General features: G+C 39.1%; 1 protein-coding gene across 1 annotated transcript in view; it reads right to left on the bottom strand.

Annotated features, from left to right (window-relative positions):
• The window catches only part of TMC1 (transmembrane channel like 1), a 180,833-nt gene that overhangs the window by 61,116 nt on the left and 99,855 nt on the right, over nucleotides 1–19,862 (bottom strand). Inside the window, exon 10 of the mRNA XM_023213110.1 lies at nucleotides 6,187–6,329. Within this exon, the coding sequence (XP_023068878.1) occupies nucleotides 6,187–6,329 (143 nt within the window). The remainder of the gene's footprint in view (nucleotides 1–6,186; nucleotides 6,330–19,862) is intronic.

The following is a 19,862-nucleotide window of genomic DNA, read 5'->3' as shown; positions in this document are numbered from 1 at the left end:
CACAGCCAGGCATGAACCTCAGGAAAGGCTGGCAGACAAGGGAGGCACTCAGATAAGAATGGCCTCATTCCATGGGCAAGACAACCCTGCTCTGTATTGGTCTGACAGTCAACAAAGGCCAAAGCCTACAGGGGCATGGTGAGCCTTCAGGGATGGGTGTACTTGGCTGTGCCCTACTGCAGTCCTTCCTTTGCCAAATATTCTGAACTCCACATGGTCTGGAGTCCTGTCCCTGCCAACTCTTCAAGCAGCTCTCCTTATCAGTTCAAATATGCATGGGAGTCATGGAGTCTCCTGCAACTAGAATTATGGAGATCCATGGTTAGAGTGGGCTACTCCACACCTATTTAACTCTCCCTTCATCAGGAGCAACTCGGGGCCAGGAATGAGTCCTAGAACTCATTCCTGAGTATAGCATTCCGAGCTTCCTCCAATTCTAGGACAGTCTACATCCTCCCTCTATCCACTCTCGATGTCTCTCTTCTGAAGATCTACTTGGAGTGTGCCAGTCTTCTTAATACCCTGGTTTCTCATTGGGAGAAGCTCTTCCTGGCTGCATCTTGTTAGCCATCTTGGCTCTTCTCAACTATTTAAAATTCTTGAGGATGGAGAAGCTGTAGCAAATATTTGACTGCAGAGGATACAAACAACATAAAATTATACTACATTGGCCAAAACCACTGGTCATTTCTTTGTTTACAATATTTCCCCAACTGAGCACCACAGGGGCAAGGACTTTATTTTGCTCACCAAGAAAGATCCAGGTACTGGATAGTTCTCTTAGATTATCCATTCTACGTGCTCCACAAATAGTAATTAAATGAATGAAAACATGAATTGTCATTCTAGAAGTAAACTTAGCACTGGAAAGAGCCTCACCAAGTAAATACATATAGCATAAATTGCATTTTCGCATAGCACAATACATATAATAAATGCATACGACATATGCTTGTTATGCTATTGCTGTTCAGTTCTGTCTTTGTCCTTATGACAGGTTTTGACAACATCACCTCACTCTGTAAATAGCTGCCATTCATTGTGAACTACTGCCAACCTTATTAGTCCATTCTTGCAAGAGGACAGCTTTTTATGTTGATTTTTATAATCTAGATGCAGTTCATAGAGCAGTAATATAAAATGGAAGGTGGTGACTTTATGTCTTTCATACCTCATTGCTTTTCTGCTCCAAGCATTTTTGAAACAAGATCAACTATAGTTTGAGGAAGATGAGATAATCATATGTTTTATGGGATTTGCCAGAATATCATGCCCTTTAGGTCAGGTCCACTTACCCTTCCATAACCTTCTCTAGGGTCTGAAATTCATCATTACATACATCAAACATTATGATCTCCAATGAAAATATCTCTGAGAAGTAAAATATTAGACTGGGTTATATGAGGCACTCTGACTGCTTTCTACTAAATAGATAAGGAGAAATTCCTTTGACAAAGAAAAAAATTAATTGGGGGTGAGAATGTGGGGAGGAAAAAGAAACAATTTCAATGTTAAGAAATTAAGGATGTCAAGAGATATGGAAGATATTTAGGCAGAGTATCAGGTAGGTCATGACTGTCTGGGTAAACACGTACCAAAGAAGTGAAAAGAAAATGGACAAAGGCACTGACATCTAAGTAGAAGGGAGAAAATAGAGTCTCATTGATTTAGAAATGGTGTGTGTGAAGCTGGCCATGATTTATCTTGGAATATGCAAGAATCTTGTAGAACAAGGACTTGGTTTTGATAGGTTTAATTGTTTTTTAACAAAACGTTTGGTCACTTGAGTCATATCAAGGCCATAAAACTCTAAGAGAATTTAACAACAGACAAGAAACTATTTTAATATAGAATTTTTTTAAAAAACAGGCTACCCAGGATAAGACAGAGACATCAATCTATACTGATGATTGTTATCATCAATATAAATGAATCCACATTGGAAATTAGAAAAGCTAAGTCCTGGAATTAAAGCAAGGTGTTCAAAGCTCAGTTCTGCAAATTACTGGGTATTTGAACTTAGTCGAATCCTCAAACTCTGCTGAGCCTTAATTTCTCCATCCATCCAACAGGAATAACTAATGTGTACTCAACACAGTACATAAGATTGGTGGGAGGAACACATTGGCCTATGTAAGGAGAAGCACAGTACAGAGAAGTGGCAAGGTGTAGGGGGTAGAAGGTATCTTTTGAACTAGAAAAATCTAAATTCAAAGAGGTCTTATAGTCAGATGACCTTGCGCAGTTCATTTAGGATCTCTGAGTTTTATTTCATTATCTGTAAAATTATAAAACTAATAGCTACTTTGCAATGTTTAGGGATTAGAAGTAATGTAATTTAAACTGATTCATGACAGATGCTCAACAGATGTTAATTGTTATTATTTCAAGTAAAAATCATAATTATTGTTGCAGCTCCAGAAATATGGATGAACATACTGTCATTTTGCCAAATTTAAAAATATTTATCTGCATGTGTTGAGGCTGGTTTTTGATATATGTAGTTCATAATATATATCTCGTATATATAATATATATGATAGTCTATGTAGACAAAAATTTTAATACCACTTAAGGGTTACGTATAGCACATGATTTAAGTATCCAAGAATATTTGTTAGTCAATTCTATGAGTATTGTTATAGACAAGATCATAAACAGAAAAATTATATCCAATCCCAGGGAGCCCCGTGCTAAGGTTTGACTGTTGGTCTCCCCAGATGTCATGTAGAAATTTGATCTCAATGCTGGAGGTGCCTAATGAGAGGTGTTTGGGTCATAGGGGAAGATTTTTTATGAATAGATTAATGCCTTCCTTTGCAGGGGATAGTGAGTGAGTTCTTACTCTATTAGTTCCCATGAGAGCTGGCTGTTTAAAAGAGCCTAGCACCTTCCCATCTCTCTCTTGCCTCCTATCTCACCGTCGTGATCTCTGCACATGCTGGTTCCCGTTTGCCTTCCACCATGAGTGGCAACAGGCTGAATCACTCACTTGATGCAGATGCTGACTCCATGCTTCTTGTACAGTCTGTAGACTGTCAGCCAAATAAACCTCTTTTCTTTGTAAATTACCCAGCCTCAGGTATTCCTTTATAGCAACACAAAATGGACTAAAACAACCTACAAACAGGAAAAAGTCTTCAAAGAAGCCTATAAGGATAAAATAGCTATGAGTTTCTTATTAAGACATGCATTCCCAAAATGATTCAACTGTTCCCAGTAGTTTAGCTGCTGTAAAATAGACCAGTAAAACCCCAGATTTTTAGCTTAGAGAATTATTTTTAATGGGAGCAGTTGGGTCCTGATGTCAAGTCACCTTTACTTTGTGACATAAAACTTTAAACTAATGAGGACAATATTTAAAGGAGCTGATGGTTTCTATGTTGTGTGACTTTACATTATGCTGTTTTACTTTGCTTTTAATACTTATGTTTATATTTATCATGAAGAATTCTAAGCATATGATGTGGTTGAAAATGTACACTGACCTGGAAAGAAAAGGAAAAAAAAGAAGGATAAAAGAAACGAATGAAGGGAGGATGAAGAAAAGAGAAGGACTTAAAACTAAGGTGACCAACCATCTTTGTTTGTTGGAGACTGAAAGGTTCCCAAACACAAGACTTTCAGTTCTAAAACCAGGAGAGTCCTGGGTCAACAAAGTTAGTCATCTTATCTTAAAACTTCAAACTATTTTTTTGGATTTCTATCTTTTTATTTTCTGATTTTGCTATTAAGTAACTAAAAATAGATATTTGCTCCCATTTTGTGGATGAATATGCAGAAGCTAACGGAATGAGCATAATGAAAAAATCTTGATGTAGCCTAGTTGATTTTAGAACTTAGGTTCCCTTCTATTCCATTTGAGTAATGTATGTCATAAATCCACTCAAACTTATTCCAAGAGAATATCTGACTGGGATAGGAGTAGGAAGAGATGATTAGTGATTCTGTACAAAGATTTATATCTCATCAATTCTTTTTCTACTGAGTATTGTCCCATGGACTGGTAGTGGGGTGAGAGTCATGTATTGTTTTTGAGTTGTCTTGCTGTTTGGCCAATGAGTTTAAACTACTTGCTAATCAGGTAAGGAGCAACCAAAGGTCCATGCCAGAGGGAAGGTTCAAGGCCACACTTGTTTGGTTGACATAACATGAATGACTTTGAGGGGGAAAATGTGGATTTCATGCCCTGCAGCTATCCTGAAGGGCATCTTTGAGCAACTTTGAAAAAGCCACTACTTCCTCTAGAGCCACTCTACCCAATAGAGTGTTTCACCAACATCTGGCTCCTGAACATTCAAAATGTGACTGGTATAAAATACACACCAGATTTCAAAGACTTGATACCTCCTGAAAGGCAGAGAATATCTCAATAATAATTTTATATTGATTGTTAAAATGGTAATACTTTGGATATATTGAGTTAAATCAAATATATTTATTATTAAAATTAAATGTACCTGTCTATTTATTTAATATCACTACTAGAAGTTTTAAACTTATATAAGGGACTTGCCTGGCATAGTGCTGCTCTAGATACTTTAAATTCATCTGCCAGAAAATAATTTATTAAACATACAAATCTACTGATGTACAACTGCATAACCATACATGACTGCCCGGTTTTGGGGAGCTATAATGTGCCCTCAACTCCTACCATGCTGGCCTTTTCCCTTCAATAAGCCTATGAATTATAATCCTAATAAAATGGTTAACATTTATTTAATAATTTTCTCATCTAGGCATATTCTAAGTGCTTTGTATTAATTCATTCGATCCTCACATCCATTACACCTCTATTACCAAGAGGAAACAGGAGAACAGAGCAGTTGAGCCATCTGTTAATGATTGTATAAATACATACAAGGTAGAGCTGGGATTTGAACCTAGGCAGAATGACTGTGGGGTACACAACCCGCACAGTTACCGTAAAAAGCTGTGTAATCGGACATGAGAAAATATTCTTCTCCACTGACCATAGCAACTAAAGGAGCAACACAGAAATGATACTCATGAGGCCTCAGTAATGTAAATGATACCTCTGACTTCAGCCCAACCACAGCAATATAGTCAAAAGACTAGAAAATATCTTTGATTTTTGGAATGTGATAGTAGTTTATCTGATGGACAGTCTCTTATATTTGAGGTCTCTGATTACACTTGAACAGGCTGATAAATGTCTTACATATAGGATTTCCTACAAGGTTTTAAGTACCAAAAGAGCTTAAAAATGAAATATGGCAGTTTTCTCTGGAGGAACCTGTAAGTGAGGCAGGTTTAGGACACAAAGTGTGTCACAGACTGCTTCAGAGAGCTCCTGCTTAGAGTGACTCTGCACTTTTTCCCTCTTAGACCCTCAGGCAGAGGGACCTCCTACAATGAGGGGAAAACTCATTCACCTTGAGCACAGTCAAATAAAGGATGACAACCTTACTTGAGATGTTTAAACTCTTCTCGTAAACTGGTTCAAAAACAAAATTGGCTAAAGGGTCATTTTCTTATATATAAACCCAAATAACTCTGCTAGGCTTCTGCAGTCTTTAAGTAGAGCATTATAAATATATTTTAGGCAGGGGGAAAAATGAACTGCAGTAATATCAGTTTTCTAGTGAAATTCCTCCCCATACTCCAATAAATCTTTTCCCAAGACAAACCATGATTATACAGTTGATTGTGATGGTTTCATTGGGGACCATTCATTTTTTCTGTCTTACACAGCTAAAATTTTTTGGATGAGTGATTATTCCGGTTTTTTTTTTTTTTTTTTTTTTTTTTTTTAATGAGTAGAGAACAATAGATTCTGCCTATTGAGCTGATTCTGCAAGTTACAAACCTCTCTGCACGCAAAAGAGGGGCCAGCAGCTGTTTCCCTGTCTTGCTGGCAACATTAATTCGCACCTTCAAGTACAAAAATGCACATTTAAAAAATACGTTTAAACACAAGATAGACATGCAAGCATTAGTCTGACCCCATGAGATGACTCAAAGTCCTGTGTTTATGTTCAATTCTTTTGAAGATGTAATAGTCTAACATTAGGGTTGGTATTAAAACTACATTTCATCTCTTACAGACTCTGTTTCCTTTAGACATAAAATAGCAACAAAATTATATCCAATCCCCAAATTAATCCCTCCGTTTGATTCCAGAAATCATTATTTGCTTCCCAAAAGACAAATGAAACTTACGCTTTGAGGACAACCAGAAAGCTGTATCCAATGCACATAATCCCCACTAGAAAATAGGAGAGCGGCAACCTGAAATTCATCCATCCAATTGTTCGTTTATTGTCATAGTAGCCATAGAAAAGAACGGAATATTGTGCCAAACCCTGAAATCCAACAACAAAGCCACTTAGCAGATGTTGTGAAGAGCAACTCAAAGGAAAAGATCAACTCTTAAGAGAAATAACAAAATGACATTAATTTTCAAACTTGGGTCACAGCTCTGACATGAGCCCTATTGTTTTGCTCCATGAAGTGAATGTTTCAGCTGCCATGCTGATTGGCAGCTTTTTGGTTTATTTGAAAACCAGTGACTTCTAAATAGATAAAATTTTTAGGCAAATATAGGCTTGCTCAGCTGTGGAGCCATTACCATGAAATGCCCTTTGATTTAAACATCAAAACACACTTCATGGTATCATTAGATTTACGATTTTAAGAGCTTGCTTAATACTGGGGGATGGGGATCTGAAAAATGCTTCCTCAAAGTGCGGTGGCAGATTTCCATTTCCAATCACCTGACCATAATTAGATCAGTTCTTCTTAAACCACAGAGGTTGTGTGTCAGCTCTCACTTCACAAAAATCAAAGAGCAGGTGAGATGACCTTAGAACTCATCTGCACACTTCCCGTTCATCAAGACTATCACAGTATTTCCTTATAACAAGCATGTTTACTTGTGCATTAGATTCTCATTCCTAAAAATTATCTGCAGGGTTGAAATCATCCTCTCCCAAAGTCACCTGAATAACTCCCTCTTTATCCTTAGAACATTGGCATATTCTGATACTGCTTCCTTTATAATATGCACCTTTTTCCTTCCTCACATTCAGGGTTTTTCACTCTCAGCATTGAAGCATTGTTACTGTATCACTACAGGTATCCACTCCCCAGTGCCCCTCTTACTTCTCTCTGACAATAACTATGTTTTGTGAAATGAGAAGATAATCACTTTTCAATATGGGGCTTCCTCTTGAGATCAGGTGAATCAACCCTGAATCTTAGAAAACCCAGTTGGTTGCCTTTAACATCATTTATACCAACCCAGGGACTTTGACACTCACAGCTAAAGAAGGGAAGTGAAGTCGGGGAGAGTGGAGGTGCAGAAAAGAAAGAAGAAATGTCGTGGATGCTAATTCCTAGAGGAAGAATTAAGAGAAGTAATTTAGAAAATTGCCTTTAACAAAGATCATGGCTAACACAAATCAGAGGCCAACAGAGATCTGAAAAAACTATTGCTCTTAAAATATGGGGCAAATTTTCTTAAATACTGTACTCTATAAGAACTAGAACAAAATGAAATCTCCAAATAATCTCAGAGGAATTTGGGGACTTAACTTGGGACTGCATGGAATGAATCATACGTAAACACCAAAGGTCTGGGCTTCCCTGGGCCATGCAGGCCTGTATCTGCATTTTTCAGTTCAAGAAAAAATAAAGCCAACTTGTGATATTTAATTGTATGTGTCAACTTGAGTAGGCCATGGGGTGTCCATATTAAACACTGTTTCTGGGTTTGCCTGGGAGGGTGTCCCTGGATAAGATGAGCAGTTAAATAGGTGGACTCAGTAAAGTAGATTGCCCTCCCCAACATGGCTGGACATCATTTAATCCACTGAGGACAAAAAGAGGAAGAACAAAAGGAGGAAGGAGGGATTTGCTCCTTTTTCTTCTGCCTCACTCACTGCTTGAGCTGGGACATCTCATCTCATCTCCTCCTGCCCTCAGAGTGGGATTCACACCATTGGCTCCTCTGGTTCTCAGGCCTTCAGATTCAGACTGAATTACAGCACTGGTTTCTCTGGGTCTCCAGCTTGCACATGACCGGTTAGCAGATTTCTCAGCCTGCATGATTGTGTGAGTCAATTCCTCAAAATGAATCTCTTATATCTGTAATAAATCTATTATTTACATTAACTTATAAATTACATATATTTGCCAGACACGGTGGCTGACACCTGTAATTTCCACACTTTGGGAGGCCAAGGCAGGCAGATCACTTGAGGTCAGGAGTTCAGCACCAGCCTGGCCAACATAGCGAAACTCTGGCTCTACTAAAAATACAAAAATTTGCTAGGTATGGTGGCACATGCCTGTAATCCCAGTTACTCAGGAGGCTGAGGCAGAAGAATTGCTTGAACCCAGGAGGTGCAGGTTGCAGTGACCCAAGATCACACCACTGCACTAAAGCCTAGGTGACAAAGTGACAAAGTGAGACCCTGTCTCAATAAAACAAAAACCCAACAAATTTTATATATATCTATATCTATATATATAAAGATTTATATAATCAATTTAAGTAATAATGATAAATCCAAACAAATTTATTATATAAATACTAGATTTATATAATAAATTTTATATATATGTGTGTGTCTTTGTGTATACATATCTTCTACTGGTTATATTTCTCTGAAGAACCCTGACTAGGATTGCAACCCAAAAGAACATTTAGGGATAAACAACCAGTAGAAACCTCAAGCAGAGTGAGTGGGTGAGCTAATCTCATGTCTAAGGTAAGACATGGATTGACCAAGTCCCCAAGACCCAGAAATCTTCATCCCAGAAGAATATGCTTGGGAGGCTTTCCCAGCTCCCAGGTGCATGACATCTTCTTGTTTCACATTTATCTAGTTAAGATCTCTGCTTCTTCCCACTTGTGTTAAATCCAGTCTCCTTCTATTGTGTCTTAAACCTTTATGTTGGTTCTTCTGTTCCAGGGTGACAATAACAGACGTGCTAAGTATAAACACTTAGTCGCTTGTTTGCTTTAAAGATTATATCCTGACCTGTTTATTTAACCCTCATGGGACAACACAACAATTTCCAAATGTCTCTGTTTTTCATTGCCCTATCTCCTTGCCACAAACGACAAATGTGACACTCAGTGACAATGGTTGCTGTGATACGTAACATCACCATATACATTTCATGAACATTTAGCACTTGCCAAACACCTTATTTTATCTCACAGAATCCTCAGGGGAACACTCTGAAGTTGCTGCTACTAAGGTGATCGTATCCTCCACTCTTGATGTTTTCTTCCACATGAAGACCCATTAACCTAACACTCTCGGCCACCCTCCACTGCCTCACTCTAGCCTGGGGAAAAAGCGACTGATTTGACAGTAGAGCATGGATGGAGAAATGCAGACATCTCTTCCTCCTCTTGAGAGGGCACATGCTGTGCTCTGCCCCTGCAAGGAGAGGCCTGTCCTGGCAGAGAGGTCTGGCTGTGAAGTTCACTTGTCCATAAAGACACTACATTCTTTTACGTCAGCTTCGACAATAATAAAGGGGGCATGTTGACCTCCACTGGTCTTACCCTTTGTTATATTTCTGGTTAGCTCACAATCTTGTTGGACAAGGGAGGAACTATTATTTACCATCATTTTCCCCTCTCCTGCACACACAAAAATTCAATAGCTACTATCACTATACCTATTTTACAGATGAAGAAACTGAGCCTTAGAGAGGTTAAGTAATTTGTCCAAGTTCACATGACTAATGAGTGACAGTGTCTGAACTTGAACTGAGTCTAATCCAAATCCTATATGCTTAATCGCTGTACTATACTGCTTCTCCTGTGCTTTCTTTATCTAGCAAGAGTTATATCATGCTAGTGCCGTACCTTTTCGGTGAAAGAAAGAAACAAGAAACTCTATGAACCTATTACGGACTTTGATCTACACCCCTAGACTGGTCCCTGGTGGTGCCAGCGCCTCTTGGAAAGAACCCCAGGCATCCCTTTTGAGAATATTTCAGAGGGGGTCACCCCCACCTGATATCTTTTATCTAATTCATAATGACAATATTGGGATTAAAAGACACACTGAAAATATCATAAAAGGAGAAAGTAGATATAGAACAAGCATCTGGTGAGCTTGTTAGGTTAGCACAATAGCTACTAGGGGCAGCCAGCTCATTTGGCATATGTACCATGCAACATATGTTCAATGGCTGGCACTTCATAAATATTAGATCATAACCAAAGTCCAAGAATGGTTCTGGTTTTGTTTTGTTTTTCTGACTGGGGGCAGGCAAGGTCATGATTAGCTTGCAAAGGTTTCTGCAGTTTGCCTATTTGATATATATGAGGTCAAATCTATAAATGGATATTGCTAAAAAGCACAGCTTTTGTTTATTTATTTATTTATTTTTAATTAATTAACTAATTTTCTATTATACTTTAAGTTCTGGGATACCTGTGCAGAACGTGCAAGTTTGTAACATAGGTATGCACGTGCCATGGTGGTTTGCTGCACCCATCAACCCATCATCTACATTATGTATTTCTTCTAATGCTATCCCTCCCCTAGCCCCCAACCCCCTGACAGGCCCCAGTGTGTGATGTTTCCCTCCCTGTGTCCAAGTGTTCTCATTGTTCAACTCCCACTTATGAGTGAGAGCATGCGGCGTTTGGTTTTCTGTTCTTGTGTTAGTTTGCTGAGAATGATGGTTTCCAGCATCATCCATGTCCCTGCAAAGGACATGAACTCATTCATTTTTATGGCTACATAGTATTCCATGGTGTATATGTGCCACATTTTCTTTATTCAGTCTATCACTGATGGGCATTTTGGTTGGTTCCAAGTCTTTACTATTGTGAACAGAAGAGCACACTTTTTAAAGGCTTTATCCAATCCATCTTTGTAGCATGTTGAGGGATGGCTTTAAATACAACTTGAAAGGCTTAGAAGGAGAATGCTCCTCATCTTTTACCCAGTGGCATGCCACACTCCACTCATCTTTCCCTGTCCCTTGAAACTACAGCAGCAGACATCTGGAAGTGACTAAAATAGCAATGACTCCTAGCCCAGCCAAGTTTCTATTCAATTTTGATGTCAGCACGTGCTGCTTTCCCTGTGGGAGCACTCTCCCACCCCAAAATCTGTGACAGAGAAACCAGAGTGAGAGCCAAGTTCCCAGGGAGCACAGAAAATTTCTGTCCAACTCTGGGGTGCCATGCTCGTGTGTTGTCTATTAAGACTCTAATTTCTGGTTGAATGCTGCAGCTGGTCCAGTCCATAATCACCGACACATTTCCACAAGAAAGACTGTTTTTATTATGGTTACCGGGACTCGATTCACACATTTACTTTTCTAACTAACACTTATTGAGAACTTACTATTTGCCCAATATACATAGATGGATTAGGAGACAGGATTACAGAGGCCCCCAAAAGGCTCTGCATGCAAAACATCTCCTTCATAATTATTTGTTGTCTGAAATTACATTAGAACTGCATCCGTTTGGTGTATCTCATGATTACAAATAAATGTTCACCATGAAAGATAACACTCTATCTGCAGGATGATCAATGAATTTCTTCATTCTTAGTAACTCTTTTTAATTTGTAATAGCTGTCATACCATTATTTTGAAAGAATGTATAAGGTAAAACTGGTAGGAAAAGAAGGTATAATTTTTGAAGCATATCTGCTGAGGGTATGTGACGGGAGGTGACACTGCAAGATTCAAGTCTGGGTGTATTTCTACTTTTCTCTAAGTTGTTGCTGGTTATTTACACCTTAGCATGAACGAAGGTTTCAAGTGTGGATGAAAAACAAGGACTGGCACTCAACATTTCATAGAGTAGGACACAACATATGAGAGAAACAAGGAGTGAAAAGGCTAATTACACCCAAACAAACCTCAACTGATGTCACAAGAACAGCAGCCACCCCGGCCCTCATGGGCTGCATGCTGAGAGCAGTGCATGGCCACACTCCTCCTCTCCAGGAAGACCCATTAGGCTTCTGCCTAATACTTTGTTCATCTCTGAGTTTTTTTCTTTTCCTTTTTCTCCAACCCAGATTCATAGACATGAAACAGGTGTTCTATGGTTCTTAACGAGGATAGTGTAGATTACAAAGAGGAAGCTGAGCCGAGCCTAGGCAGATCTAATTTTCAGCAGAGGGAATCAAGTTGTGTTAAGGACAGTAGACAGTGATCTCTGCCCCTCAAGCAGCTGTGAAGGAGGCAGTTCCTTTGGGTGTCCATCCTTCCATCCTTGTATTGGTACTCTTGTCCCCCTGCCTCCTGCCTAGACAGGGGACACGGCTGCTGCCCCACTTCCACTTTCTTGCTGTGGATACAAGTTCCTTCCTTCTGTTTCCTTGACCCTCCAACAAATGGGAATTTTCATGAGCTAAGTATCCTGAAGAGGCATTTAAAGAAGCATCTACTATGTACTGGAGACGTGTTAATACTTCTTCTTCTTTTTTTTTTTTTTTTTTTTTTGAGACAGAGTCTCACTCTGTCACCCAGGCTGGAGTGCAGTGGCGTGATCTCGGCTCACTGCAAGCTCCGCCGCCTGGGTTCACGCAATCTCCTGCCTCAGCCTCCTGAGTAGCTAGGACTACAGGCACCCACCACCATGTCTGGCTAATTTTTTGTATTTTTAGTAGGACGGGGTTTCACCATGTTAGCCAGGATGGTCTCGATCTCCTGACCTTGTAATCTGCCTGCCTTGGCCTCCCAAAGTGCTGGGATTACAGGTGTGAGCCACCGCACCCAGCCAAGATGTGCTAATACTTTACACACATAATCTCATGTATTTTTTATACACACATAATCTCATGTATTTTTTTATACAAGCCCGGTAGCTAGGTATTATTACTGCTATTTTATACATGGCAACTACAAGGTTCAGGATGATTGTCTAATATCTCACAGGTCATATGTGGCAGGATTCAAACCCAGGTTTGTTGGAATCTCATGTCTAGTTTTTGTCATTATACTACACTGCATTTTTAACTCTTCTGGCTTCTAAAGAAAGTAGTTCCATTTGCCTTTTGGGCCATGGCCCATGCCTGATACTAACAGTGGAAATTCTAGACCCTATGTCCAATGCCATTACACATCTCACTCCACTTGCATGTCTCATAGGAAGCCTGAACATGGTGCATTCAAGAAAGTTTCCCAAACCTGCTCCTTCCTCCTATCTCAGGTGCACTCCACTGCCTGTAGAATAAAGTCTGACTTGAGCATAATGAAATTGTTCTCCCTGATTAGGCCCTTTTTTGAATTTATTTTTTAGTATGACAGGCTCACTTCTTGTCACTCTCCTCTCTCCCTAAATATGAACTTTGCTGAATCACTCTTGGGTGTTGACAGCATAGCACCATCTCATGCCTCCATGCCTTTGTGCATGCTGATCTCTCTGCTTGGAATTCGTTTCCCAATTGCCTGCCCCATTCTAGAGCTTGCTCTATTCCCGCCCTTTCTTTAAAACTGGTTTAAGATACCTGTAAAGCCTTCGTTGAGCTCTCAACCACAGCCAGTTGTGATAGGGGTAATGAATGCCCCTTCCTTTCTCTCAGCATTTCCTTCAGAGGCACGGAGCTTCACTCAGTGCAATACGCCTCAGCCTTTCTCTGTCCCTACACTCCCTCCACCCCAGGAGAGGTGTAGTGATTTCTCTTGATAAATTGGGAACGAATTAACTGGGCAGGCCCAGCCCAAACATATCTTTCTTCCTATAGGAAATAAGTTGCCCTCGAGGTAAACTGGCTAATTTGGGGTTCCAAATCAGCAAGACCATTTGGCTAAGAATTCCAGACTGTTCCTCCAATTCGATTTCTCTGAATAATGAATGTGGAAATCTTTTTGCCCATCTGCCTCTTCTTTTTAAACAAATTATTCAGAATTCACATGGGAAATAGAGGTTCTCTTTACTGGGCTCTCTCAAGAGTCTAGTATCTGAACTCCAGTAAACCCCAACACTCAACCCTTACTCCATTATGTTCCCAAGTGCCTAAGACATATGTCCACCAGCCTCAGATTGTCATTTTGCATGGCAATTACTTGTTTGCATATCCAATTAGATCATAATGCCCCTGTGGGCAGGGAATATATGTTAGTTGTCTTTGTATTCGCAACATCTGACATTCAATTTATATTTGTGGAGTGATTGAATGAACAAAATAAAAATTGCTTCTGGTAGTCATTAAGAATCCTCAGTTAGAATAAGCTCCTTTAAATTGTCATGTACACCAACTTTTTTTATTCTTCTGCTCTCTGCTACCCGTTTTAATAAAATAGAGTAAATCATCTAAGACAGTAACATGACAATAATAATCTTACGTTGGGATTTAATGAATCAAAACACCAAAGAAGTTTCTGAGAGACACTGAAGCTAGGAAAACTCTTTAATTTTTCCTACTGTCTAATTGCATAAAACTCTTACAAAATGAGATAATCTCAGTGCTATAAAATGTGCTTTTATGTATAATTTCTTTCCACAAAGAAAAAAAGGTTGTCTTCTTTCATTTCACAAGGAGGAGATTAAAAGCATATTAGAGGGTTTTGTTGGCCGGTTGACTTTTGGAGTTATAAATTTGCCCCTGGTTCTTTAAACTATTCAGAGTGAAGCTTTGTGAATTCATACATGAAACAAGACGTGTGTGGTCGTCTGGACATAGCCTATACTGGGAGATACTTTAGTATCATATATTTAAAAAGGAGTTTTTGAACAAATAAAATAATTTAAAATGTAAAGAATATATTGTAACTCCTTGGAAAAAATGAATAGATTTATAAAATCTACTTGTCACAGCAGATGTATTAGATTTATGATTTGGTGCTATGTGTTTAAATTATTCACTATAATTTAATGCATTGTGAAGTTCTAACCTAATTCAATGGCTTATCCTTTAATCTATTAGCTTGGCAGCCAATATTTAGATATAGAAAACTTCTTCCAGGTAAATTTAGCTCTTCCTACCTTAGTTTCTAACCTAGTCATATCGAAAGACTCTTCCTTGATCTCCTCACATTCATCTTGCCCTTCTACAATCTGTTGATTACCTCAAAATCCAAGTCTGATATGTCACTACCCACCTACCACCACTTAAATTACTTTTAATTGCTCTGAGAAAAATAAAATAATTAGTGCAGTCTAGATTTTAGAGGATCCCATGTGCTTTGGTTCCCTTCTATCTATCTCTCCAATGCCTTGGGTTCTGATGTCCCTTCACATTCCGAACTCTACTCAACTCTACTCACATTCTGAGTTTTACTGTCCCCCAAACAAGGCCACCTCCTGTCATCACAGGATCTCTGTACTCAATGTTCCTACTGCTGAGAATACCTCTCCTTTCTTTCAAATTCAGAGGTTGTCCCGACTCCTTAGAGCCCAATTTGAACATTACTTTCTCAGAAAAAAATATTTTCTTTTATCTGCCTCCTTCGTTTAGCTCCTAAACTATATCAGGTTGCCTCTGTAAGTTCTCTTACCACTATATAACTTTCCTTCATAGCACTTGGCACAATTACAATTGGATTTATTTTTGTGATTATTTGACTACTCCCCTGAACTTTATGTTCCCAAGTACAGAGATCTTGGGTTTTGCTCACCTTTGCTTAATGCCTGGCACCTGGCAAATGCTCAACAAATGTTTACTATGTTAATGAAAAGAAGGCTTATTTCTGTGGTCACATCCAAAGAAGGAATGCTGTTTTCATATTGTAAGTATAGCATTAGGATCATATGAATCCTGAATATTTGCAAAAGAAAGCTCACCTTTGGTTTGGCCAAGTGTAGCCTGAGGGAGGTGATGAAAACTAAAATTTGTTGCTAAACAAAACTAAACAAAACAAACAAAGCATCGCTAGGACTTCAGACCTTAAGAAATCAGTCCCCAAGTTGAAAATATCAAGGAAGTTAAAAGCAGAACTAGGAATCAATGTCGTCACATGCTAGAGCTGTGTCATAAAGTCACCCAGGAGTAGCAAATTAACAAGTTTAAAAGGCAAAAGAAATGATCTAGGACCTAGAATAGAATATGAAATGCCTCTTCTTTTACTCAAACTTAATGAACCTGTTGAACCAATAAGACCTGCACTGGACACTGAGGAAGTGAAGTAAATAAGGGATAGAGAGCCCTTACATACTGCCAGTCCCAGCATCACATGCCTGAGCAGCACCTCACACTGCTCAGCAAAGCCGCTGAAGGAATCTCACTACATCCACAGATGAGAGGGTCCTCACCCTCTCCAATGTTATGATCTCTGCTCCTAAGGAAAGAGATATATCTCTAGGTGGATTTGAAAATGTATACATCTGAATTTGTCCACAAGAGGCTTAGCAGTCTTGCTTGGGGTCATCCCACCAAAGAATTATTCATGATCTAGGAGTTCAATCTCTGCTGCCCTAGCACTGAGGTAGGCCCAGACAACAGTTGTGGTAAACAGGTCATTCTGGCTGCATTTGAAACCTGTTGAAACTAAATAACAGCATCAACAGCAGTATGAACAGCTATGATCTAAAGTGGAGGAGCCCAGTCACATTTTCAAGGTAGCAGCTGGGTGTGCTGCTCAGCTCTCCTTTGAGAGACAGCCTCCAGATGCCACCTCCTTGGATCCACCAGAGTGGACCAAACTGTTTTCATATTGAGGTCACACATACCCCTACCTCTACCTAGATAATGATGGAGCATGATGGGAAATACTGGAGCTGGGTTATTGGTAACCAATATGGAATTTCTCTAATGGGCATACTTTGTTTAGAGACTCACCATTAGCCTAGCCAAGACTCTTTCAGAACTGTACTGCAATCTGAGACTCTTCCTAAATCCTTCCTTCTCTCTCTCCTTTCACAGGTATAGGGTCAGCATTACTATCTAAAGGCTCTTCCCACCTACTCTGGCTCCCTCTCTCCTTTATCCTTCACATGCCTCCCTCCGCCAATATCTCTTGCATATAACATTGTCTTGATGTCTACATCTCAGGAAACTTAAAATGATTCACCCTTTCAAATAAAGATACATTTGAACTCCTGAAATATGTCTAAAACAAAAGATGTGCTATTCCATATGTGAATCACAAAATATCTCCTCTACATGTGTCCAGTGCAAAAAGAGATAAAGGAATTTAAGAGAACTGAGATATGTTTCAGAGGAGACACCCTTACTTTGGAAGATTATTATTTAAAAGAGTTGTCAATGTTGATTAGGGAACTGAACTCATTTTTATTAACATTCAAAGTGTCACTAACCTGTCTCCTTTAAGGACAGACCTCCAAGATGGGATGTGAGGCAGTCAGGGCAGAATAAATAATCCGGGATGATATATTCCATCTTAGAGGGTTGTTATGAAGATAAAATTTAATGTATGCACCTACTTAAGACATAATAGATGTTAAGTCTCCTCTCCTGCCCTTTGTAGGATATCTTCAATCTCCCACATCTATAATGATCAGCAGAAAAAGGGAGGCAAAGTAGACATACCATTTATCCATCAGCAATGTACAAGGCAGGCACTCTCAAGGTGAAAAGCAGAATGCATTTCCCTTTACTCACAACTTAAATCTATACCCATATGATCTCACTGTCTGATATCAGCTGAAGCTCCTTCCAAATTCCACTTTAGTTTCTCCTTCGTTCTCCTCACAAGAATATCAAAACCACACAGCCTCTTCCTCTTTATCATTTCTATATCACCCTTGTGCCTCCAAGTATCTTGCCAACAAAGACATCCTCTGCCTACTGACTTAAACTCATTCTTCTACTTCTATTAATTTACACGATACAATTTCTGCTTATTTGATTCATAGCATACATAATAACCTCCCTGTTTCTTGCTGTTTTAATAAACAGATTTCCTACACAATCAGCAAGATGCATCATTATGCACTCAATAAGAAGATTAAAAAAATACGGTGTTTCAAAATGGTAAATTCTGACTTTGAAAAGCCATAAGACTAGCTGATCGTGTATGTTTTATATGGCATTTGTCTACTAATAACTGAAGAGAATTTGGATGAGTTGTAATACATGCTTCTAAGTCACAGAACACTGAGCTTTCATGGGTATGGAGAGGAGGTTCCAAGTTTCCCAGATGAAGCTCTACGTATTGGTAGTTCCTCACACCTTCCCCCAAAGATTTTCTGATCCTTCCCATCCAATAGGCTCCTGTACCATAGGAGATCATGCTTGTGTTTATCTGACATTATTCTGTAAATGCAGACCTTTAATCTATTTCTGCTTCTGTTCACCTGCCTCTATATGGAATAACTTAGCTCTGTATACTCTGTTCAAGGTCAACCGATCCTGTAGCTGGGTATGCTATTCAGCTCTCCTTTGAGAGACAGCCTCCAGATGCCACCTCTTTGGATCCAAGAGAGTGGATCCAAATGTTTTCATATTGAGGTCACACATACCCCAAGGTCTACCTGGATAATGATAGCCTAGATAACGGCTCTAGCTTAAATATTGGCATTTTTCAATAGCCCAGGGATGCCTGTTTTGGCATCCCTGGGCTTTGTGAAAGTCAGAATTGTGAGTTTTTAAGGGATTTAAAAACATTTTGTCAGTGGTTTCCTCCATGGTGCCATGGTAGATGGAATACTGGGTTGTTTACTTAGATCATCTGACAGTACAGTGTGGGCACATCTATGAAGTCATTATTCAGAGGATCAAGCAAAGAACTCATGCAAATATACAATTTTTATTGCCTATTTCAAAAATAAATTAATTTGGAAAAACTAAAAATAGAATTCTGGTAACCAATCAAAGTAAAATTAATAACAACAATTTCAAAGTATGATTTTCTGTTATGAATGTTTTAATAAAGCATAAGTAATATTTAAATGATACAAAAATAATTCAGGGAAAAAGCAACATGGAAGCTCTCATTCTACTTGAGAAGCTGATTTGGGAATTACAAGATTATTATGAAAGATGAAAATGGGACTCAATTGCTTCAACTCCTTCTCCCCTTGTGAAATAGATATAGCATGAAACAACATTTATGACGTTCCAGGAACAGTCAGTGAGAATGCTGCTGGAAATTACAACAGGAAGATTACAGATGGAATACAGGACATGAAGAGAATACTAGATTAGGAGCCTCTTATCAGCTATAAGACCCTGAACATGCTTCAGGAACTCAAAATTTCTGTAACTTTATAAGGTAAGATGTAGGACGGAAGATATCAAAGAGCACCTCTATTTCTAAAATTCTCTTATTTTTGTGAATTTCCAGTATAAAAACTGTAGCCATCTCAGTAACTCCTAGCAGCATATGTAGAGGCAGCTTGTTCTAGGCTTCAGAGTCAGACAGAGATGTCAGGCAGACTAGATAAGCATCCCAGCCTCACCACTTCTCATCTATGGAACTTGGAGGAAAACATCAAATCCTACTGAAACTCAGTCTCTCCATCTGTAAATTAGGAATCGTCATGTCTACCTTACTAGACTAGGATGAGGAATAGGTTATTATGTAAATAGAACAATGTACCAGTTAGTAAACTGTTTCAGCTTCAGACCCATCCTTGTATACGCTGCTTTGTGATGCTGGAGACGGGACTTGGAGAGTTACTTTTATCCTTTGAGATCGGATTCCTTGCAGATTTTTCCAATAGGAGGTACTTAGACACAGAAGTCAGGAGAAGGGATTTGCTCTTTCCTGAATGCATGGCTCAGCAATGCCTCTTCACTCTGGTAACAGTATTTGGTTCCATTTCCAGCCTGTTTGAGCACACCCAAAACCAGTCTCACACACTCCCTGGGACCATGCAGCGCCCTTCCTCCAAGCTCCTAGATTCTAATAACCCCACTTCTTCTTTTGTTCTCCCAGCAGTAGGGGTAAAAACTGTTCTGTGTTACCTGTTACCGTTTCCATGTTACCTCAATGTC

This window comes from Piliocolobus tephrosceles, chromosome 14 (assembly GCF_002776525.5).
Source record: "Piliocolobus tephrosceles isolate RC106 chromosome 14, ASM277652v3, whole genome shotgun sequence".
Lineage (NCBI taxonomy): Eukaryota > Metazoa > Chordata > Mammalia > Primates > Cercopithecidae > Piliocolobus > Piliocolobus tephrosceles.
Note: the sequence above shows the minus strand (reverse complement) of the source record. Positions and strands in the feature narration are given on the sequence as shown.